The 25,368-nt window shown below is 39.5% G+C and overlaps 1 protein-coding gene across 4 annotated transcripts; it reads left to right on the plus strand.

The window, feature by feature from the left end:
* Positions 1 to 737: 737 nt before the first annotated feature.
* LOC112228554 (protein FAM114A2) lies at positions 738 to 24,161 on the plus strand. 4 transcript variants are annotated; one of them, XM_024393963.2, is made up of 14 exons: positions 738 to 846; positions 7,043 to 7,339; positions 8,220 to 8,319; positions 8,508 to 8,609; positions 8,786 to 8,877; positions 8,979 to 9,113; positions 9,218 to 9,376; positions 9,950 to 10,073; positions 13,312 to 13,397; positions 13,613 to 13,702; positions 13,794 to 13,933; positions 14,111 to 14,183; positions 23,207 to 23,260; positions 23,393 to 24,161. In XM_024393963.2, exons 2-14 carry the CDS (start codon positions 7,055 to 7,057, stop codon positions 23,492 to 23,494), a joined length of 1,542 nt encoding a protein of 513 aa, XP_024249731.2. In that variant the 5' UTR covers positions 738 to 846; positions 7,043 to 7,054; the 3' UTR covers positions 23,495 to 24,161. The 4 variants fall into 4 exon arrangements, with proteins under 4 accessions (XP_024249731.2, XP_042165198.1, XP_042165195.1 ...); XM_042309264.1 differs by having other exon boundaries at positions 744 to 846; positions 7,066 to 7,339; XM_042309261.1 differs by lacking the exon at positions 738 to 846 and adding an exon at positions 2,590 to 2,627 and having other exon boundaries at positions 7,066 to 7,339.
* Positions 24,162 to 25,368: the final 1,207 nt, after the last annotated feature.

The raw sequence follows: 25,368 nt of genomic DNA on the forward strand, positions 1-25,368 counted from the left end.
TCTCAATCATTTTCATGGGAATATGCATTTAGTCTAATAATGCCATTTACTTAGGCTACTTTTGTAGCTCTTCATCAGAAGCACACATTTTGCAAGTAGTTACACCTAACTGTCCTCTCCAAGTTTAGCTGGAATTTAGCTCGAAAGGATTTTGATAAAAATGTGTTGCCTATGATATTGGCCTATGTCTCCTCTTGCGCTGCGCAGAATGTAAGATCTAAAAAACAATTTGAGAAGGGTTTAACGTCACCAGTAAATATATTTTCATAAGTGCAACATGACTATAATAGACCATTTAGAATGTCTGACTGAAATACGGGACAAATCAACCTTGTTTTCCTAAATTAGTGGTGCTTGAATTTGTTGATAAAATGCAGGACATTATAGTTTAGTTACGGGACCCGGAACTAAGGGCCAAAATGCAGGACTGTCCCGGTCATGTGGTCACTCTAGCAGTTAAGGCCTGTAAATACTTTCTGAAGGCACTGTATGTATGGTGGTCAGAATCTGCATAGATAGATCAACATAGACGTTCAAAGTACAGTATGCTGATTGACATTTACAATGTTCATTATATTGCAAGTTGTTATCTCTAGTTATCTAGGCGCTATCTTTGGTAATTTGATTTTGGCCCTAATAAACTAATTAAACCAACTGGCGAATGTTTTTTCACTCCCGCTCAGCAGGTGGCGATGTGTACTATTTTGTACAGGAAATTCACGCGCCTAGCAGTAGAGGAAATTCTCAACCCAAACAAATCATCGTGTGACGTGGCTAGTAGCACAAGCCCTTGCAAGATAAAGAATAAAATCAAGAATATTATGACTTTTCGGATACAATTGCTAGGTTTGTAACGTCAATAGTTTGTAGCCTTTATTTAAACAATGTAACTTATTTCGTAGACTTTTATCACCTTTCTAGAAGAAATGATAGCAATATTAGATTAAAAACAAGCTAGTAAGCAGCGTCTTTACAACTTTAATTTAACTAGGCAAGTCAGTTAAGAACAAATGCTTATTTACAACGATGGCGTAGGAACTGTGGGTTAACTGTTCAGGGGCAGATTTTTACCGTGTCAGGTCGGGGATTCGATCTTGCAACCTTTCGGCTACTGGCCCAATGCGCTAACCGCTAGGATACCTGCCGCCCCTGATATGAAACAGATATGAAACAAACAGACCGACAATCATAATATCAGTAAAAAATATACATTTCCCAGTTTATGCTTCGAAACTAACTTTGTACGAGGTTTTAAAAATAGGTTATATTTGACTCAAAATTCCATGACGTACAGTAAGGCATTTTTGGTAGAATAGACGGATGCAGTTCAATACATGATTAATATAATTCACCAATACATTTCGCGCAGTGGAGAGACAGATGCCACAGTCCTAGCTAGGCTACTAAAATGTTTCAGTCAGTGGTGCCAATTTAGCAACTTTTTTTTCAAACAGCACCTAGCAACAAATTTAGCTACTTTTAAACATTTATTTTGAACTTTTAGCAACTTTTGAAAAGTGACTCAAACGCTAAAATGCACGCATTTCCCCTCTAAATGACACAAAAACGATTTTCTCTGTCACACACTGTCACAACACACGTGCCTGGCTGCAAAAGTTCATTGTGAGTGACGTCACAAGCAGGCGCTCAGCTGGTGCACAGGCAGCAGCAGGCCTTCAGCAAATTGCAAATAATTTTTGGCTGACTGCATCAGCAGTAGCACGGGTTCGACGAGCCAAACCCAATGAATATAGTTGGTCACGAATGTTTGAGCTTGAACAGAATTTACAACATCAATCAAAATTGTACAGCCAGAAGTACGGAAAATAGTGCGAGTCTGTACCGGAACAAATGTCAAATCATATTTTTTGCCGAGATGGCCAGTCAATTTAAGTAACGTTATTATGTATTCTACGTAATGACGCAGTTTTACGTTATCACGCAATTACATCACAACGTCATTTAGCAACTTTTAGCAACAAATCAACCTGCCTCTAGCAACTTACCCTGAAAGTTAGTTGGCAACACTGGTTTCAGTATGGCTTTGGTTTCTAAACCTTGACAATGGATAACCAAAAAAGTAGACCTGCAACAAAACACCATGCAAAGGAGAAACATGTAGGCCTTTTAAAGCAAATTTCAACAGTACCCTAGGCTGGCTACTCAACTACAATACATTTTGAGTGCACCATACAACAGTGCTACATTCAACCACACCGGTGATCCATGCATTGCAAAAAAATGTAAAACATGTTTTAAGTTTAAATGTTACAACAAACTATAGCTACGTTCTTGTTTGGAGGAAATTTCGTTTTTCATTAGGGTCGCAGCATATTCACATCTGCAAAGGCCGGAGAATGTTTTTTATCTAGTTTTTTAAAATATGTTAAAATTCTATATACAGCATTTGTTTTTAATAAAACAATGGCCAGTTTGGGGTCGCAGATGCACGTTTTATTTTTATAAATGTTGTTTTTTTCAATATGGCCATTTCGGTGATTGAGTTTGACACCCCTAGGCTAGTGTATCTATTTATGTAGATATTTATTTATTTAGCAAGCTGAAAACAAGGAGCCTAACATTAGCTAACTAACTGCTGGGAGGATGTCTTGTCATTGGAGGAGTGGGTGAGTAACTGACTTTTCCCCCATGTATATTTTTTTGGTATCTACAGCTAAAGATGCAGGTGTCATTTGGTTGGCTGGCAAGAAATGTGAATTGCTTTGCTAGATAGCTAGCTATGTTGAACTTGAACCATTGACGTCACCAGACCTGGGCAAGCCCCGAATGATTTTGGCTCAGCCCCGTGTCTTTTGCCCACAATTGCAAATGCACTGATATTATTCTGCATCTACATAAAGAGACAGAGGAGCGTACAGTAGAACAGAGAGAGAGAGAGAGAGAAAACACAGATATCGTGGTTAGTGATAAGCGAAGACAGTTAAATGTTCATCAGATTTAAGATTGTGTGAACTGCTATTATCATTAAGGAACATAAATTATCCCATATTTTACCTTTAGCTCAAATCAGGTAAATATTATATAACAGTTCTCCCGTTCTTCCTATTGCTTCTCTCTTTCGCTCTCTGTTTTTGTGTTCAGAATACTCCATTGTCCAACTGTACTGATACTATTCATTGTAATAATATAGTGGATTCAGGAAAAGCACAATTTCAGACAGCATGGAAAAGGGAGGAGTGAGAGAGGAGAACACAGGAAAGGGAAGGCCCACACAAGACAAACATGTATCATAGTCCTTTCAAGCCATAGGAAGTACCTCCCAAAAAGATGCCACTTCTGGCATGTCCTGTGAGTATAAACTGTATAAACTGTTAGACCCTGGTATGTTCCAATCACTGAAATCAATCATACAGGTTGTGCTGACCAACCCAGTTAGCAGCTATGAGAGATCTTTCAGTGCGTTAAGATGTCTACATACCTGGTTTAGGAGCATAATGACCCAAGATAGAATGCATCACCAGGCTGTCTTGACATTTGACAAAGATATAGTTAACACGCTTGGAAAAGAGTGAAATAATTAACAGGTTTGCACAGCTGACAAATAGGTGATGTAGATTGATGCTACCCTCAACAGGAAAGTAGCTTTCTTTCACTGTTGTAACGTAACACACACAAAGACTTGGGATTTTTTTACCTACAGTATAATTTTGTTTAATTTCTAATCTGCATGGATGGACTAACATCCTATTACTGTGTAATATAACTAAAAATAAATTAAAAATAATTGACCTTGGAATCTGATTTATTACCCCAATACTATAAAATTATTATTTTCAAGCGTGTTTGGTGCATGAGTTTGTACGTATTATTTGCAAAAGTTGTCTGTGTCCCCCCACTCTACATTTATAATATAAGCCTTCTGCTAATGTGAGTTTACTCAGTTCCAACATAATCCTAAAAATGGCAGCCTAAAATCCCAATCCTGCTATATTGCACATAAACAGAACATTGTTTCATGCAAAACATTAATTTGTGGTCTAGGCTGCCACCCTTTGGATTATTTTGAAACTGCAGAGTGCGCACATCATGACAAACACATTATTTAGCAGTAATGTGACCAAGATCAACATTTTTTTTTTGCCAATCAACATGGTACATGGTTTATGAAAACATTGCACCAAAATAATGATAAAAAAGTATTTTTCCAACCATAATTCGTAATGGAAAATGACCATCTAGTTGTAATACATTTTCATAGTATAGTGTTATAGTATAGTTTCATAGTATATTATTATTCACAGTAGGTATGCAATTTCCTAACACCATATTCCACTGACCACAATCCGTTGAATTAATATTAAGAAATGCAGATTATTTGGCGTCAGGAGAGCACAGTGCATGGAAGCAGGAAGAAAGCAGTGAGATATGCAATCGAGTCAAAGCCAATTTATGCTTAATCCGAAAATATGGTTGGAGGCTCCCTTACGAAAAAAGGTTGCAGTCAGAATTCAGTATAACTGCAAATACTGCATCCAAAATAACACTTTTTTTTCACTGCAGTACTTTTGCAGTGCAACTGCAGTTATAGTGAAGTATAGCTGCAGTTCAACTGTAGTACTTTGCAGTTATTCTGCAATTACTGCATCCAAAATAACACAGTCAACAACTACTTTTATTGCAGATTCAAAACTGCCATCTGCAACATGCAATAATTTCTAAGATTTTACTGAATTATAGTTCATATCAGGAAATTAGTCAACTGAAATAAATACATTAGGCCATAATCTATTGATTTCACATGACTGGGAATACGAATAGGCATCTGTTGGTCATGGCTACCTTAAAAAAAAAAGGTAAAGGCGTGGATCAGAAAAAACAGTCAGTATCTGGTGACCTCCAGGTGGCCACGGTGGCCAAATGAGTAATTGAAGCGAGGGCCAGCCAACGAGAGCGTACAGGTCGCAGTGGTGGTAGCATATGGGGCTTTGGTGACAAAACGGATGGCACTGTGATGGACTACATCCAATTTGCTGACTAGAGTGTTGGAGGCTATTTTGTAAATTACATCGCCGAAGTCAAGTATCAGTAGGATAGTCAGTTTTATGAGGATATGTTTGGCAGCATGAGTGAAGGATGCTTTGTTGCGAAATAGGAAGCCGATTCTAGATTTAATTTTGGATTGGAGATGTTTAATATGAGTCTGGAAGGAGAGTTTACAGCCTAGCCAGACACCTAGATATTTGTAGTTGTCCACATATTCTAAGTCAGAACCATCCAGAGTAGTGATTCTAGACGGGCGGGCGTGGCGGGTGGCGACCGGTTGAAGAGCATGCATTAGTTTTACTGCATTTAAGAGCAGTTGGAGGCCACGGAAGGAGGCATTGAAGCTTGTCTGGAGGTTTGTTAACACAGTGTCCAAAGAAGGGCCAGAAGTATACAGAATGGTGTCGTCTGTGTAGAGGTGGATCAGAGAATCACCAGCAGCAAGAGCGACATCATTGATGTATACAGAGAAGAGAGTCGGCCTGAGAATGAACCCTGTGGCACCCCCATAGAGACTGCCAGAGATCCGGTTATGATATTGTTTAGGACCTTGAGCATGGCTACAGTTGGCCTATATGCAAAAAAGCAATTTGCCACACGGGCCTGCCATCATTCACTTTGAACTGGACTGTGTGTTTACAGGCTGTAGCAACAGCGTGACTTTAGAGCATTAGAACACGTTCGCCAAAAGTCACAAAATACACCTGAACACATTTTTTAAATATGTAGAATGAACAAAAATATAAATGCAACACGTAAAGTGTTGATCCCAAGTTTCATGACCTGAAATAAAAGATCCCAGAAATGTTTAATGCTTATTTCTCTCAACAACAAAAAAGCTTATTTCTCTCAAATGTTGTGCACATATTTGTTTACATCCCTGTTAGTGAGCATATGTCCTTTGCCAAGATAATCAATCAACCTGACAGGAGTGAAATATCAAGAAGCTGATTAAACTTAAATGTATATCATTACACAGGTGCACCTTGTGCTGGGACCAATAAAAGGCCACTCTTACATTTGCAGTTTTGTCACACAACACAATGCTACAGATGTCTCAAGTTTTGAGGAACGAGCAATTGGTATGCTGCCTGCAGGAATGTCAGGCTGTTGCCAGAAAATGTAATGTTCATTTGTCTACCATATGCCGCGTCCAACATCGTTTTAGAGAATTTGTCAGCATGTCAAACCCGCCTCACAACTACAGACACGCCAGCCCAGGACCTCCATATCCGGGTTCTTCCCCTGTGGAATTGTCTGAGCCCAGCCACCCGGACAGCTGATGAAACTGTGGGTTTGCACAACCTGTCAAAAATGGTCAGAAACTGTCTCAGCGAAGCTCATCTGCATGCTCGTCGTCTTCACCAGAGTGGTCACCAGATGGTCAGGTCGCAGTTGTAAATGAGAACTTGTTCTCAACTGGCCTACCTGGTTAAATAAAGGTGAAATAAAAAATAAAATAAAAAAACTGATTGGCTATGCCGCACCGGTCTGCGTGGACTCTGGTCCTGGACAGGACAGATGTTTTTATTTTATTTTATTAGGTTTTATTTACTGCAGTGTCTATTAATTGTTCAAACGCACAGCTGCTTTCCCACTCTATATTGCTATAGAATTTTCACAAATCCCTTACTATAGTAATTACCAAACATTCTATGAATTTATGAGAATTTGAAAATTACCACATCTAAGTGCTCGCTTGTCAGAAAATGTAACAAAAATAATAATAATACAAGTAATATTCCTCCAGGGAGTGTAGAATTACTTCCACTGGAATGTGTTTTATGTAACACTGCCTACCTTGCCATCTTATGTTTGGCTCAGACAACTGTTATCTTAGTTTCTGAGTATCAGTACCTAATCTGTCATTTAGCTAATCTAGCTAGACTAAATCTGCAAGAAAATGCCTTGTCAGTATGGCACGAGACCTCTACCTCCAGCTTAATGATTGGATAGAATGTCCTTTTTAAACCAGTTTTTAGTTGCCATTGTACATTGCACATGAAGTTCTCATTTTATTTTCATCAAATAACAACAGGTATGTGTTAATATGTCGGACAGCGAAGCCCCCAGTGACCCTGCTGGGAGTTCTGAGTTCGCAGAGACAGAGGCCCCACTGCAGCAACCCATGCCTGTGACACTAACAGACAGTGCTCAACAGACACCAGACAGCTCTCCACAGATACCAACTGGAGACAGCACCACAGATAACTCCACAGATGTCACCCCGACCAGAAAGGAAAGGAAGACCAGGAAAAGACCAGAGCCAAAACCTCCAGTTGAAGTCCAGGAGACTCAGGAGGAGAAACCCAAAGTAGAAGAAGAGCCAGCCAAGGTAAGACATGATGTGATACAGCTGGGTGAAAGATTCAATAAGCTTAACTTCTAAACTTAAAAGACCAATCAGCAGTTGAAACAATAACAAAGCGTGCTCCCGCCACTGTTTTGGTAAAAAGCTGAGGGATGGGTCTGGAGAATTTTTTTCTCTCAAATTCATAGATAGAGCTATGGATGCAGGGACCGACCATCCATGATATCAAAATTATAGTTTTAACCATGTTTTGAGGCTATATAGTGTTTGTTAATATTTACTTTGCTTATAAACATTTGAGTAAAACAAGGTAATATTTTTGATTCTGATGGGATGACAGTGCAACTAAGCTCATGATGCATTTATAAGTTGTATTCTTCAAGAATTAGTGGGTACATATAATTCATTTACACTACCGTTCAAAAGTTTGGGGTCACTTAGAAATGTCCTTGTTTTTGAAAGAAATGCAATTTTTTTGTCCATTAAAATAATATCAAATTGATCAGAAATACAGTGTAGACATTGTTAATGTTGTAAATGACTATTGTAGCTGGAAACGGCTGATTTTTTTAATGGAATATCTACAGAGGTGCACAGAGGCCCATTATCAGCAACCATCACTCCTGTGTTCCAATGGCATGTTGTGTTAGCTAATCCAAGTTTATCATTTTAAAAGGCTAATTGATCATTTGTGGGTTCAATTACAGGCTCAAAATGGCCAGAAACAAAGTGACCCCAAACTTTTGAATGGTAGTGTATATCAAAAAAGAAAAACTGATGTAGCAACTGCTGATTGTCCCTTTTAAGGTCTGGATATGGTTTAGGTTTTATTATAGCCGTATAGGCTACAAACGGTAGAGTCCGGTACAAACATTTTCTTTCTCCATCTCTCACTCTCCTCCAGGCATCCAGTGAGTTGACAGTAGCCCGGGGAGGATGGGGCTACTGGGGGAGCTGGGGAAAGTCCATCATGTCAACGGCCTCAGCCACTGTGGCCACTGTAGGTGAGGAGATCCAAAAAATGGATGTACATATTTTAATGTCAGAGTTTTTGGTTTGTCTCTGTCTGAGTAATAGTCAGATTGTATTATCATTATGGTTTCATGTTAAACAATATGTCTGCTCTTTCAGTCAGCATAGGTACACTTTCAAAGATCTAAAAATAAATGTATTCCTTTCTTTTCATTCTGAGGCCAAGGGATCACCCAGGCTATTGAGAAGGCAGAGACTTCACTGGGAATCCCCAGCTCCACAGAGCTGTCTGCACCAATTAGAGAGGAGGACAAACAAGAAGGTAATGATAGCACACGCTGGCCATCAACATTATCAACACGAGTCATCACTCTGGATTTAGCATCAGCCGTGATAAGCCTTAGTATATTTAGGATGCGTTTGTTGTGGAGATGTAGAGTACTTCACTGTTGCAACTATGCACATTAGGTTGATGTCTGACATGTATATTACTTCTAGGTGAACCCAGTAATGAAACTGATAAAGGGGAAGGAGATGGAGCATCAGCCATGGGAATGTTCTCATCCCTCAGCAGTGTTGTTCAAAGCACTGTAAGAAACAATGCTTCTCTGCTTTTTTGACGATTACCCTCATAATATGTTGTTTATGGGCAAAAGTGACTTGGTTACTGACTTAAATATCTATATTCCAGGGGAAAACAGTCCTAACAGGGGGGTTGGATGCCTTGGAGTTCATAGGCAAGAAGACCATGGATGTCATAGCAGAGGGAGATCCAGGTTTCAAGAAAACAAAGGGTCTGATGATCAAGACTAACACTCTTTCTCAGGTGAATGGATGTTAGAGAAGCCACCTCCACTGTTGTGCTTACACTTTATTTGCATTTGAAAGCTTTCTGACCAAGATTGAATAAGGTTTTTACTTTGGCTGAAGGTCTTACGGGAGGCCAAGGAGCATGAGGAGCATCAAACAGCCAGGGAGGTTTCCTCTGACACAGAAAAGAAGGCCCATTACGGAATGCTGTTCGATGAATTCCAGGGCCTAGCCCACTTGGAAGCTCTGGAGATTCTTTCTAGGGAGAGTGAGTCAAAGGTAATACTGAGCAAGTTACACATTTTGTACCTCGTACAAAGAAACAAGTAAACAGCCTCTCAAAACATTATTGATTGCACACAGCACACAGCCTTCCATTGAAATTAATACAACATCATGTTAGCTGTATTTTTGTTCACTTGTAAATGGAGAACCTACAGCCATTGCAACCTCTTGAAATATAAAACAAGTCCATGGCACTTTAAAATCCTCCTGGCTTCTTTTAGTACAGGGACTAGCAACAGGCTAGCAAGTGATTTTCTTTGGGGGTTGGTAAAAAAATACTGTAAAATCACCAAGTATTCAGCTAAAAATGAGTTTAATTTAGGAAATCTGTTCCCAAGTATTCCCACAAATAAAGTAAAAATATACACATGTGAGCATGTCTCATTGTGTCTCAAGGTATAAAATTATTGTTATTTTTAAATACAATCTCTTTTTGGGCCTAGTTGTTGTCAATTTTCAGTGTACCAATTGTTATATTATTTTCCGGCCCACGGGCTGAATCTAGTTGCCTACCCGTTTTAGTAGATCTTATCTATGACTGAATCAGTTGTATGTTGTGTGGTGTAGGTGAAGTCTGTTCTAACCACTCTGTCTGGAGAGGAGCTGGCCCAACTCAAAGAGGACCTGAAGCTCATCAAGGAACCCTTCTCTTTGGTAGAGTTTGACGACGAGGAGGTGGAAGAAAAGAAAGGTAGCCTACCGTCACAGAACAGTCACATAAAGTCTACTATCACAATGTTACATTTACAGTCTTTTAGTACTCAAACAGTGACAATTTTAGCATGTAAATCTTGCTGGGGCAACCAATTTTTTTAGATGCATGCCAACAAAGCCACTACACAACATTAAACAATACATTAAACAGCACTATAACAGTGACAAACAGTGCCCACAAACTGTTAGGGCCTACATAAAGCTGTCACAACAGCAGAGCTTTCCTTTCAGCACCATAGAGTGAATCCGTACCACCGCTACACCTGGCTTTCAGTGGAGCCTAGTCTGGCATGAAAACAGTTCCATCAACCTCATTTACTGCCTTTTTAAAAAACCATAGCTGATATGGCTGACTTGCTTAAATAAATATGGTTTCCACTGACTCTTTGTGGATTTGTGTAACTCAATAAGAACCGCATTCTCCTTCAATAACAAATTAGTTTTTACTTTTGAACCATACACAAACATTATAAAATATATGTTCAGTAAATTTATAATGTTTGTTCTTCTATCATTAACACTTAGCTCTAAGTATCAGCAAGTGCAAGCAAACGAGGTTGGCCTTCATTCTGCACTTTCAAAATGGACACAGACAGAAATTCAGATGTTAGTTTAGATAAATTCAGCAAGATGTTCAGGCCTTAACTCTACTCTTCTTTAAGTCACCACACAGAGAGAGAGAGCAACACGGTTAGCCTAACATTTTATGTATTTTATTAGGCCTATGTGGTCTAAAAAGGAAGGAAAATACAATCACGAGGATCCACTTACCACAATACCGACGCACAGACAGCGCATTGCTCAAACAAAACAACCCTCGCAATATCAACTGGAATTACATGAGTCTATTACTGAACTTTTTGTTGAAAATAAATATATATTTGAATGGGAAGAAACTGTCACTGGCAAACATGATTACAGACCACAACATAATTGCATAATTTCAACATTGCTGAAATTGATGAATAAGATACAAATGAGATATACCTATATAAGCAATATAACAGTTGAGATGTACAAACTATGGCATAAGGGAACGATGAGCTGATAAGAGGCAAGCCGTAATTTCGATAAAGACATTAATGAGCGAGTGAGCTGTCCTTCTGGGCAAACTGTGTCATCAAAGTCTGGCATTCTCTGGATTTATGGTGCTTTCAAGACAACTGGGAACTCTGGGAAAAAGACTAGAACGAATCATGAAGCCAGTGATCTTTAAGTCAGAGCTCTAGAAAGAGGACCGAGTGCCCGACTTGGAATTCCAAGTAGGATGACTATTCTACATGTAGTTCTATCAGTCGGAGCTTGTTTTTTTCAAAGTTCCCAGTTGTTTTGAACGCGGCAGAAGTTATGCTGGATTGAGAGTATAGCCAGTGTATTCAACCTTTTCTGGGACATGGTGTTGCGCGTGAATATTTATCCTTTTAAGCTCGGAAAGAGACCCTTTAGACAGATGTTTTAAATCCTTAAACCCAGACTTGGACCACACACTCTCTCCACCAAATAGCAGGCAGGGGAAACAAAAGAGTGATTGCTTTGCAAAGCTTGCAGTTAGCCACTGATTTCTTCAAAACTACTCATTGTTGCATTGCATTGTTGAAATTGGCTATTTCCGACTTGTTGTGTAATGTTTATGACCGATGAGCACCAATACGTTTTATCTATAATTTCTCTTCACATGACATAAATTGAAAAGGATTTGTCAGTAGATTGTCTACATGATTCATGATGACTGCTTGTCTATCTAGCTAGCTAGCTTGCTTGTCTAGCTAGTTAGCTTGCTTGCTAGCTAAGATTTTGAAGGTATGATGTTGACATGATCAGTCCAATCAAAGCTATGGTAGATATAATGTGATTTGAAGTCATTTTATCTGTGGCCAATGACCTTGAGCCTTCTTGGACGGGAACCTCTATTGTAAATCTATGGCAGCACCCAAGGGGGCTTGAACTGCCAAGCTCTCCCTGTAGATTCCGCAGTGTCCCAATGAGTGACCGAACACTAAGCCAATCACAGTGCAACTAGAGAACATTACCAATGCCTACGCTCTGTGCTTTCGCTGGCTGCCCCTCCACCACTGAAAGCACGGAGTTGGTCTGAAACACCTGCTTTTGGAGCTGCCTTACTCAAGAAAGAGAGTATGTGGCTTTATTAACTCAATTATTATAGTTGTTTACATTGTTTGCAAACTGATAAGTCACACGAATGAATGCCAAAATAGCATGAAAAACAGGCAATATACAGTACCAGTCAAAAGTTTGGACACACCTACTCATTCCAGGGTTTTTCTTTATATTGACTATTTTCTACATAGTAGAATAATAGTGAAGACATCAAAACTATGAAATAACACATATGGAATAATGTAGTAACCAAAAAAGTGTTAAACAAATCTAAATATATGTTTTATTTGAGATTCTTCAAAGTAGCCACCCTTTGCCTTGATGACAGCTGTGCACACTCTTGGCATTCTGTCAACCAACTTCATGAAGTAGTCACCTGGAATGCATTTCAATTAACAGGTGTTAATTGTTAAAAGATAATTTGAAATAATTTCCTTCTTAATGCATTTGAGCCAATCAGTTGTGTTGTGACAAGGTAGGGGTTGTATACAGGAGATAGCCCTATTTAGTAAAAGACTAAGTCCATATTATGGAAAGAACAGTTCAAATGAGCAAAGAGAAATGACAGTCCATCATTACTGTAAGACATAAAGGTCAGTCAATCCGGAACATTTCAAGAACTTTGAAAGTTTCTTGAAGTGCAGTCGCAAAAACCATCAAGTACCATGATGAAACTGGCTTTCATGAGGACCGCCACAGTTAAGGAAGACCCAGAGTTACCTCTGCTGCAGAGGACAAGTTCATTAGATTGCAGCCCAAATAAATGCTTCACAGTTTATAAAATAGTAAAAATAAAGAAAAACTCTTGAATGAGTAGATGTGCCCAAACTTTTGACTGGTACTGTATATATTTTGCTAAACAGGTAGGGCTCAAAACAGGTGGGTCTCTGCCCTACCTGCCCAGAATGATGGGTCGCCACTGTACTCACAACAGAAACAAAATACTTTTGTTCTATTAATTTGTTTTTCTGTGGGTGATAATTCAACTGAAAAACATCAGAATTGTTATCTTATTTTAGGGAAAGATGGCAGTATGTTTTTGTGATAAATACAATGAGCAAAAGCAATACATTTTGTTTATTCATATTTATTTTCAGATGAAGATGGCGCTGAGTTTCTGAGGGAATTAACAGAGGCACTTGATGGACTACACATACCCACAACAGCTGACAAACTTGGCAAGGTTGGCACAATACATTTCTGTTTTGGTTGAATTTCAAGCCAGTGATCTTACGGCCTCATGCTAGCGGTACAATAATATAGCAGTGTTTGTTGCCATCTTCTGGAGAGTTTTGGCAGGACTGCGTTTTGAAAGGACTGAACACTACTCGACTTTGCTTTTTCGGCATGGTAGATCACTAATCTCTAACCTATTTTGTCTCTGCAAACACTCATCAGGTGAGTAAGAATGCATGTGACCAGATTGCCCAAATAATAAAGGAAGAAGAAAGGAATGAAGAGGAAGTGGCAAAAACCTATACTGTTGAGGTATGCAAAATTATTATCTGACATTGAGACTATTGGAATGGAGCTTCTTTCTGTTGTAACTACTGATGTGAGTGTTGTTGATTCCTCTCAGAATGTCCACTCGTCAGCCATCAAAAGCCTGGCTGAGCTAACAGCCAGATCCATAGAGCAGTTCCACAAAGTGGCCGAGATGATCCTGCTCTGTAACAACCAGAAGGTCACCACTTTGGAGCAGGCCAAAATCCTCTCGCAGTAAGTTCCTACACACCATCAGCCATCTACAAAGTGTTATATTACTAGTCATAGATATAGCTCTGGTTCACACATCCCTAACCTTCAGACATAACGTGTGTGTATTGATACCCTCATTGTTGTCATATTCCAGTATGCGATTGTGCTCTAACTCAACATTTTGTTCTCCTCTTACAGAATAACAATTGTGTTGTGTAAAGAGATATCGCTACTTTCCAAGAAGTTCACCTCCTGTTTAACTACAATAGGGGTAAGGTAGTGATTCTATACAAACTATATCACAAAGTATATTTCGCATGTCACTAAGCTTACACTCTTGGAAGCCACATTCACAGCACTCAGCTTCAGATGTTAGTATTCATGGTCATGCACAACAACTTTTCATCATGAAACTTAATTGTACTGCCTCACTATGAAAATGTATAAACTGTCTTTTGAGTTTCACAAAAACTGCTTTCGCATAGGATTGAAGGTATTTTGCCTGTAAACAAAACAGATAGGACGATGTTTATATGACCCTCTTTTGCATATGCCTTTTATGCCGGCATGCCGGGGACGAGTGGTAGTTGTGGTGTGCAGATGTGGGTAGGCGTATTTTGAGTTTAATTAGGCCTATGGTACGGGTCTGTGCAGCAATGGCTGCGCCATCCAAATGAAATCAATAATTTGTTATTTTGTTGATTAAACAGACAAGACAAACCTACCCGATTACTGTCGACACACATACAGTGCCTTGCGAAAGTATTCGGCCCCCTTGAACTTTGCGACCTTTTGCCACATTTCAGGCTTCAAACATAAAGATATAAAACTGTATTTTTTTGTGAAGAATCAACAACAAGTGGGACACAATCATGAAGTGGAACGACATTTATTGGATATTTCAAACTTTTTTAACAAATCAAAAACTGAAAAATTGGGCGTGCAAAATGATTCAGCCCCTTTACTTTCAGTGCAGCAAACTCTCTCCAGAAGTTCAGTGAGGATCTCTGAATGATCCAATGTTGACCTAAATGACTAATGATGATAAATACAATCCACCTGTGTGTAATCAAGTCTCCGTATAAATGCACCTGCACTGTGATAGTCTCAGAGGTCCTTTAAAAGCGCAGAGAGCATCATGAAGAACAAGGAACACACCAGACAGGTCCGAGATACTATTGTGAAGAAGTTTAAAGCCGGATTTGGATACAAAAAGATTTCCCAAGCTTTAAACATCCCAAGGAGCACTGTGCAAGCGATAATATTGAAATGGAAGGAGTATCAGACCACTGCAAATCTACCAAGACCTGGCCGTCCCTCTAAACTTTCAGCTCATACAAGGAGAAGACTGATCAGCCAAGAGGCCCATGATCACTCTGGATGAACTGCAGAGATCTACAGCTGAGGTGGGAGACTCTGTCCATAGGACAACAATCAGTCGTGTATTGCACAAATCTGGCCTTTATGGAAGAGTGGCAAGAAGAAAGCCATTTCTTAAAGATATCCATAAAAAGTGTCGTTTAAAGTTTGCCACAAGCCACCTGGGAGACACACCAAACATGTGGAAGAAGGTGCTCTGGTCAGATGAAACCAAAATTGAACTTTTTGGCAACAATGCAAAACGTTATGTTTGGCGTAAAATCAACACAGCTCATCACCCTGAACACACCATCCCCACTGTCAAACATGGTGGTGGCAGCATCATGGTTTGGGCCTGCTTTTCTTCAGTAGGGACAGGGAAGATGGTTAAAATTGATGGGAAGATGGATGGAGCCAAATACAGGACCATTCTGGAAGAAAACCTGATGGAGTCTGCAAAAGACCTGAGACTGGGACGGAGATTTGTCTTCCAACAAGACAATGATCCAAAACATAAAGCAAATACTACAATGGAATGGTTCAAAAATAAACATATCCAGGTGTTAGAATGGCCAAGTCAAAGTCCAGACCTGAATCCAATCGAGAATCTGTGGAAAGAACTGAAAACTGCTGTTCACAAATGCTCTCCATCCAACCTCACTGAGCTCGAGCTGTTTTGCAAGGAGGAATGGGAAAAATTTCAGTCTCTCGATGTGCGAAACTGATAGAGACATACCCCAAGCGACTTACAGCTGTAATCGCAGCAAAAGGTGGCGCTACAAAGTATTAACTTAAGGGGGCTGAATAATTTTGCACGCCCAATTTTTCAGTTTTTGATTTGTTAAAAAAGTTTGAAATATCCAATAAATGTCGTTCCACTTCATGATTGTGTCCCACTTGTTGTTGATTCTTCACAAAAAAATACAGTTTTATATCTTTATGTTTGAAGCCTGAAATGTGGCAAAAGGTTGCAAAGTTCAAGGGGGCCGATTACTTTCGCAAGGCACTGTATACACTGAGGATAAAAAACATTAAGAACACCTGTTCTTTCCATTACATAGACTGATCAGGTGAAGGCTATGAGTCCTTATTGATGTCACTTGTTAAATCCATTTCAGTCCGTGTAGATGGGGGGGCCTTGAGACAATTGAGACATGGATTGTGTATGTGTGCCATTCAGAGGGTGAATGGGAAAGACAAAATATTTAAGTGCCTTTGAACAGTAGTAGGTGCCAGGCGCAATGGTTTGTGTCAAGAACTGCAACGCTGCTGGGTTTTTCACCCTCAACCGTTTCCTGTGTGTATCAAGAATGGTCCACCAACCAAAGGACATCCAGCCAACTTGTGGGAAGCATTGGAGTCAACATGGGCCAGCCTCCCTGTGGAACGCTTTTGACACCTTGTAGAGCCCATGCCCCAACGAATTGAGGCTGTTCTTAGGGCAAAAGGGGGAGGGGGGGACGACAACTCAATATTAGGAAGGTGTTCCTAATGTTTGGTATACTCAGTGTATACTATAGTAAGAATATAACAGAATGAAATACAAATAATATCTTTCCCACACAACTTGTCACAGAAAATGTTTCTGATCAGTGATAGATTCATTTTTTATTTTACCTTTATTTAACTAGGCAAGTCCGTTAAGAACAAATTCTTATTTTCAATGATGGCCTAGGAACAGTGGGTTAACTGCCTTGTGCAGGGGCAGAACGACAGATTTTTACCTTGTCAGCTCGGGGATTCAATCTTGCAACCTTTCGGTTACTAGTCCAATGCTCTAACCACTAGGCTACCTGCCGCCCCAAGATGAGCAAACTAATAGATAGATGAGCTATACCGCCTCCAAATAGCCCATACAGATGGAAATTCAGTGAAATAAAATCACATTGATTAATTATCAGACAACATTTTTACGTTTACATTTTAGTAATTTAGTATACTCTTATTCAGAGCAATTTTCAGGAGCAATTAGGGATGAGAAGTCAGTGAAGTCACAGGTTTTTGGTCGGGAGTAGGCCTAGGCTACTAAGCCACTGCTAGCAAAATAATCCACTTGTTAAACTACATAACATGGCAACATTTTCTAATAATTGAGCCAACTATACAAGATGACCATGAGCAGCACTCACAGCAATTTAGCTAACATTTTCCCAGACTAATTGTAGCTTAACCAATATCCAAACAGTGATTCAGTGAAAACAAAAATCTTACATTGATAAATGTATCACTGCTTTGTCTCAAAGCAGTGCGATGTCGCTGTCCCAATCAAAATCATGCTGAAATGATCATCTAGTTGACCACACACAACGGGGTCTCAGATAATTACATATTATTCACACTCCATTTAGTATGATATGGTATGTATTCATTTGTGGATGTCATCACCCATTTTGTATGATATATTACGAATTACAATGTGTATTGTATGTTACAAATTTGCTAAATGTACAATATGTTACAAATTCTAGCTTGGTGGCTAACATTAGCTAGCTGGCTAACGTTAGCTAAGCTGAGGGTTAGGGTTAAGGTTAGGGTTAAGTTTAGGAGTTAGGGTTAAAGGGTTAAGGGGAGGGTTAGCTAACCTGCTAATTAGTTGCAAAGTAGCTTAAAGTAGTATGTAGTTGAAAAGTTGCTAAAATGCTAAAGTTGTCCATGATGAGATTTGAACTTGCAACCTTTGGGTTGCAAGACATTCACATTATACTCACACCCATCCACCCTGACCACCACCATACTTTTGTTTTTGCCTTAAGTAGCCTTCTTTCTAATGTAACCATACCAAATGTAACATCAATCAAATGTATTTATAAAGCCCTGTTTACATCAATCGATGTCACAAAGTGCAATACAGAAACCCAGCCTAAAACCCCAAACAGCAAGCAATGCAGATGTAAAAGCATGGTGGCTAGGAACAACTCCCTAGAAAAGGCAGGAACCTAGGAAGAAACCTAGAAAGGAATCAGGCTCCGAGGGGTGGCCAGTCCTCTTCTGGCTGTGCATATCATACTAATCTGGATATCACAGATTTACATTTACTATGTTACGTCTAGTCTATGAGACCAGTGTGCCACACACAGTAGGCTATTGTTTCATATGTATCACAATGATAAGATGACTTTGGGAGTTTCAGTAAGCAACAGTTCGATACATGCCTTCAATTGCATTAGCCTTCATTCTTCCAATATTTTCGTCATTCAGTGATATTTATTCCCACGGTATTTGTTACTGGTGGGCTATGTGAAGAGATGGGCCAAGTGACATGCCTTGCAAAGTTTAGAACTGTCAGGATGACGGTAACAGGGCACTGACTAGCAACCATCAAGAGTTTAAGAGCGTAGTGCGTACCAATGCCGCCTCAGCTGTTTCAGGCCTACCAGGGTATTCACATAATCTAACAATATAATGCTTATATAAAATATTTGGATTGAAAATGTATGAATAACCCTACCTCTGTATGTCTATACCTGTATAGTAGATGCAGTAGCCATCTCACATAAAGAAATGCATGTTGGTGTTGTAGCATGTCACCAGCATATCTCTATCTCTCTGGGTTTAGGCCATATATATTTGACAGTACCAGTCAAATGTTTGTACCAGTCAAATGTTTGGAGACACCTACTCATTCAAGGGTTTTTCTTTATTTTTTAAAACTATTTTCTAACACATGGAATCATGTCGTCAACAAAAAAGTTTGAAGAATCTCAAAGTACCCACCCTTTGCCTTGATGACAGCTTTGCACACTATTGGCATTCTCTCAACCAGCTTCACCTGGAATACCTTTCCAACAGTCTTGAAGGAGTTCTCACATATGCTGAGCACTTAGTCTTATTTTCATTCATTCTGCGGTCCAACTCATCCCAAACCATCTCAATTGGGTTGAGGTTGGGTGATTGTGGAGGCCAGGTCATCTGATGCAGCATTCTATCACTCTCCTTCTTGGTCAAATAGCCCTTACACAGCCTGGAGCTGGTTGGAACCAAAAATGTAAAATTTGAACTCATCAGACCAAAGGACTTATTTCCACCGGTCTAATGTCCATTGCTCGTGTTTCTTGGCCCTAGCAAGTCTCTTCTTATTATTGGTGTCCTTTAGTAGTGGTTTCTTTGCAGAAATTCGACCATGAAGGCCTGATTCACATGGTCTACCCTGAACAGTTGATGTTGAGATGTGTCTGTTACTTTAACTCTTTGAAGCATTTATTTGGACTGAAATCTGAGGCTGTTTAACGTTTGTCGTCGGGAGAAGAGGACAAAGTGCAGCGTGGTACGTATTCATAATAATTTCAATAAAGATGAATACTGAACAAAAACAACAAACTGACAAACGAAACAGTCCTGTAAGGTGCAGCAACACAAAACAGAAAACAGGCTGCCTAAGTATGGTTCTCAATCAGAGACAATGACAGACAGCTGTCCCTGATTGAGAACCATACCCGGCCAAAAACAAAGAAATACAAAACATAGAAAAAGGAACATAGAACACCCACCCTAGTCACACCCTGGCCTAACCAAAATAGAGAATAAAAAGCCTCTCTATGGCCAGGGCATGACAGGCTGGTAACTCTAATGAACTTATCCTCTGCAGCAGAGGTAACTCTGGGTCTTCCTTTCCTGTGGAGGTCCCCATGAAAGCCAGATTCATCATAACACTTGATAGTTTTTGCGACTGCACTTGAAGAAACTTTCAAAGTTCTTGAGATTTTCCAAATTGACTGACCTTCATGTCTTGAAGTCATGATGGACTGTCATTTCTCTTTGCTTATTTTACCAAATAGGGATATCTCCTGTATACCACCCTACCTTGTCACAACACAACTGATTGGCTCAAACGCATTAAGAAGGAAAGAAATTCCACACTTTTAACAAGGCACACCTATTAAATGAAATGCATTCCAGGTGACTACCTCATGAAGCTGGTTGAGAGAATGCCAAGAATGTGCAAAGCTGTCATCAAGGCAAAATATGTCTACTTTGAAGAATCTCAAACATAAAATATATTTTGATTTGTTTAACACCTTTTTTTGGTTACTACATGATTCCATATGTGTTATTTCATAGTTTTGATGTCTTCACTATTATTCTACAATGTAGAAAATAGTCAAAATAAAGAAAAACCCTGGAATGAGTAGGTGTGTCCAAACTTTTGACTGGTATTGTATGTATTTATGTAAAAAGAAATAAGGACCACAATGGAAATAAGTCCCAGACTTTATTGTCCAAACAATATTTGTGTATATATGTACTATTTTAACTGACAAATAAGTCAATCAATGAATCAATCCAAACTGTGCAGCGGCCAGTTGATGAACGGAAAGAGACATATGTTACAAAACACAAAGGTTTAATGACATTCTGAGATGTCTTCAATACTGGGTAAGCCTGCTGGGTAGTGAGGGATGTATTTTCTCTTTGTTGAGATTGACAGTCTTTTTATTTTGGTGTTGAAAACGCAAACCATGATTTTGGAGTGCCCAAAGTCTGTATGCTTTGTTTATTGGTTGTGTAGTGCATTGGTACAGAAAGCTGTTTGTGGAAAATAAGTTTCAAATATTGTATACAGTGCATTTGGAAAGTTTTCAGACCCGTTGACTTTTTTCACATTTTGTTACGTAGTTTTTTCCCCTCATCAATCTACAGACAATACTCCATAATGATAAAGCAAAAACAGGTTTTTCAAAATGTTTGCTAATTTATTGTTAATAAAAAAAACTCATCACATTTACAGAAGTATTCAGACTCTTTACTCAGTACTTTGTTGGAGCACCTTTGGCAGCAATTCTTGGGTATGACGCTACAAGCTTGTCACACCTATATTTGGAGAGTTTCTCCCATTCTTCTCTGCAGGTCCTCTCAAGCTCTGTCAGGTTGGATGGGGAACGTCGCGGCACAATTATTTTCAGGTCTCTCCAGAGATATTTGATTAGGTTCAAGTCTGGTCTCTGGCTGGGCCACTCAAGGACATTCAGAGACTTGTCCCGAAGCCACTCCTGCGTTGTCTTGGCTGGGTTTTTAGGGTCGTTGTTCTGTTCGAAGGTGAATCTTTGCCCCAGTCTGAGGTCTTGAGCTCTCTAGAGCAGGTTTTCATCAAGGATCTCTCTGTACTTTACTCCATTCATCTTTGCCTCGATCCTGACTAATCTCCCTGTCCCTGCTGCAGAAAAACAATCCCCACAGCATGATGCTGTCACCACCATGCTTCACCGTAGGGATGGTGCCAGGTTTCCTCCAGACATGACACTTGGCATTCAGGCCAAAGAGTCTTTAGGTGCCTTTTGGCAAAGTCCAAGCAGGCGTCATGTGCCTCTTACTGAGGAGTGGCTTCTGTCTGGCCACTCTACCATAAAGGCCTGGCGGTGGAGTGCTGCAGATATGGTTGTCCTTCTGAAAGGTTCTCGCATCTCCACAGAGTAACTTTAGAGCTCTGTCAGAGTGACCTTTGGGTTCTTGGTCACCACCCTGACCAAGGCCCTTCTCCCTTGATTTCTCAGTTTGGCCGGTTGGCCAGCTCTACAAAGACACTTGGTTGTTCCAAGCTTCTTTTATTTAAGATTGATGGAGGCCACTGTGTTCTTGGGGACTTTCAATGCTGCAGACATTTTTTTGTACCCTTCCCCAGATCTGTGCCTCGACACAATCCTGTCTCGGAGTTCTACGGCCAATTCCTTCGACCTCATTTCTTGGTTTTTGCTCTGACATGCACTCTCAACTGTGGGACCTAATATTGACAGGTCTGTGCCTTTCCAAATCATGTCCGATCAATTGAATTTACCACAGGTGGACTCCAATCAAGTTGTAGAAACATCTCAAGGATGATCAATGGAAACAGGATGAAGCTGGATAAATTTTGAGTCTAATAGCAAAGGGTCTGAATACTTTTATGTAAATAAGGTGTTTCTGTTTTTAATGTTTAATACATTTACAAACATTTCTGGGGTATTGTGTGTAGATTGCTGAGGAAAAAAATGATATTTAATACATTTTAGAATAAGGCTGTCACGTAACAAAATGTGTAAAAAGTCAAGGGGTCTGAATACTTTCTGAAGGCACTGTATAATTATAAATGGCATAAAAAAATCTGATTTCCCCCTAGCTGATCATTGTCTGCACCAGGCTCTGATTGTAGTGTAATGAAACAGGCAGGGAGAGTGAGCTTGTCTGTGTTGTTTGACGAACCCTCATCTTTCTGGCCGTAGCCCAGGGTGGCATTGACTGCATGCTGAAGGGTTTAAGTCGATATCCATGTTTATAAACACAGGTTCTCGACAGTTATTGTTCTTTGTGGCCATAAACATTATTTCGAGATAATTCTATGAGGGGCTAGGGTCATGTGAAAATATTTGTAAATTTGGGAAGGGGAGTGCAATTTTTTTTTAATGACACCTTGAGTTGGACTAGCCACTACCCCCAGCACTTTTTGATCTATCTCTAACTTGCGTTAATGCAATGAATAGAAGTCTATGGTAACTGCTAGCAAGCTAGTCGTTTTTTTCATATGTTCTATTTATATCTAAATCAACCAATAAAATCAAGCAACACTTGGCCATGATTACAGACACCTGTGTGTGTTCTTTCCAAGTATATAAATTAGTGAACCTCAGTGTTTGTCATTATACACTGATGAAGACAGCTTGTCTGTCAAAAAGTTAATTATACAATTATTGCATCCGAGCTCTCCTTTTCTTTTTCAAGCATGCTAGTAGATACCATAGACTTTCAGACATTGTGCTAACACTAGTTAGTATTGGCTCGCAAAACTACCTCTAACTTCCTTCATACTGGATGCAGAGACATAAAAATGGTATCTGTGAGTGAGTTCAGCTGACTCTGGGGAAGTAAATAAAGGGCTATATTGCCAAAATCCCTAAGTATCCCTTTAATAGGTGTATAAGATTCCTAGTTCACTGACTAATAAGACCAAAACATTTTGTTTTGCAGTCAAATGAAAATGGAGATGTCCTCAATCCACTCATAACGGGAGTATTTTTGGAGGTTTGTATCGAATTAATTATCGTACATTGCTGCATATCACATCCTTTTCATTCCGTCTGACTCCAACCTAAGTGTATGTAAACTTCCGACTTCAACTGTATCTATGTACTGTATGTATCTCGTCTTCTTTAGGCTTCAAACAGTGCATCGTACATCCAGGATTCCTTCCAGCTCCTCATGCCTGTATTAGAGGTGTCCCACATTCAAAGTAGTGCTGACTCTAACCAACAGTGACCACATCTCTCTGCCAGCTGTGCGAACAAGGGACCCTGACAAAAAGCATTGACATGTCATTGCGGTTTTAAAAATACTTCCTCAGCTTTATTTTATATTTATTTTGATGCCTATCTAAAGTGCCACGCCTCAGAAGAAATGTACCTTTGACAAACGGTGTTTACTTGTCGTGAAGTTTTGTAGTGCTGTTGTTGTTCAGCACAGTAGATATACCAATGTACAGTATTTGAGGAGTCTAGAGCTGACATGTTTGAATGACATTGATGTCTGCGTTTCTCATACAAATACTGTGCTTATGTACTGACATTAATTGAGAAATTCTGAATATAGACTTTTCCATGTCTCACAATTACCATGATTCAATGCATTATTCATAACACCAGGACTTCAGGATAACCCCCTTCAGGATAAGTACTTCAGGTGTCTGTATTGCAAATGAATGTGATATTGCTTTGGCACACATGCCTCCCTGTTTATCTTCAGGTGTAATTGTATAACCAGAATATTAGTAATTGAATGATGACAACTATTGTAATTGTATCTTAGTAGGAAAAGTGATTGTGGTCATCTGTGTCTTGGAACTGTATCAGGTTTTCCTTGGACTTTTTGAGCTATTTTACATCAGGTATTTTACGCTTTTCAAATAAAGATAATGTCTTAAACAACATCCTATTAAAGCTTTGCATTGATTATTGTGGCATACCAACGTCCATCCAGTTGAAGATTTTAGGAAATGTGACACAATTTATAAAGCATTTCATTTGTAAAAACTTTTACAAACCAATTAACTCCTGGATAATTAGGAAATTATTGTGCTGAAACCTTGATATATAGGGTCATGACATGAAACCAACCACATTGGCAACTATAAAGTTTTTATTTTATTTATTTATTTCACCTTTATTTAACCAGGTAGGCAAGTTGAGAACAAGTTCTCATTTACAATTGCGACCTGGCCAAGATAAAGCAAAGCAGTTCGACACATACAACGACACAGAGTTACACACGGAGTAAAACAAACATACAGTCAATAATACAGTATACACAAGTCAATATACGATGTGAGCAAATGAGGTGAGATAAGGGAGGTAAAGGCAAAAAAAGGCCATGGTGGCAAAGTAAATACAATATAGCAAGTAAAACACTGGAATGGTAGATTTGCAGAGGAAGAATGTGCAAAGTAGAAATAAAAATAATGGGGTGCAAAGGAGCAATTAAATAAATACAGTAGGGAAAGAGGTAGTTGTTTGGGCTAAATTATAGGTGGGCTATGTACAGGTGCAGTAATCTGTGAGCTGCTCTGACAGTTGGTGCGTAAAGCTAGTGAGGGAGATAAGTGTTTCCAGTTTCAGAGATTTTTGTAGTTCATTCCAGTCATTGGCAGCAGAGAACTGGAAGGAGAGGCAGCCAAAGAAATAATTGGTTTTTGGGGATGACCAGAGAGATATAGCTGCTGGAGCGCGTGCTACAGGTGGGTGATGCTATGGTGACCAGCGAGCTGAGATAAGGGGGGGACTTTACCTAGCAGGGTCTTGTAGATGACATGGAGCCAGTGGGTTTGGCGACGAGTATGAAGCGAGGTCCAGCCAACGAGAGCGTACAGGTCGCAATGGTGGGTAGTATATGGGGCTTTGGTGACAAAACGGATTGCACTGTGATAGATTGCATCCAATTTGTTGAGTATGGTATTGGAGTTTGCTGAGTAGAGTATTGGAAGCTATTTTGTAAATGACATCGCCAAAGTCGAGGATTGGTAGGATGGTCAGTTTTACAAGGGTATGTTTGGCAGCATGAGTGAAGGATGCTTTGTTGCGAAATAGGAAGCCAATTCTAGATTTAACTTTGGATTGGAGATGTTTGATGTGGGTCTGGAA

This window comes from Oncorhynchus tshawytscha, linkage group LG30, assembly GCF_018296145.1.
Source record: "Oncorhynchus tshawytscha isolate Ot180627B linkage group LG30, Otsh_v2.0, whole genome shotgun sequence".
Lineage (NCBI taxonomy): Eukaryota > Metazoa > Chordata > Actinopteri > Salmoniformes > Salmonidae > Oncorhynchus > Oncorhynchus tshawytscha.

Coding starts and splice junctions, on each gene's coding strand:
- LOC112228554 (XM_042309261.1), top strand. CDS start 2,605: ATGTCTTGTCATTGGAGGAGTGG. Junction 2,628..7,065: donor TCTTGTCATTGGAGGAGTGG/GTGAGTAACTGA, acceptor TATGTCGGACAG/CGAAGCCCCCAGTGACCCTG. Junction 14,184..23,206: donor CCTGTTTAACTACAATAGGG/GTAAGGTAGTGA, acceptor TTTGTTTTGCAG/TCAAATGAAAATGGAGATGT.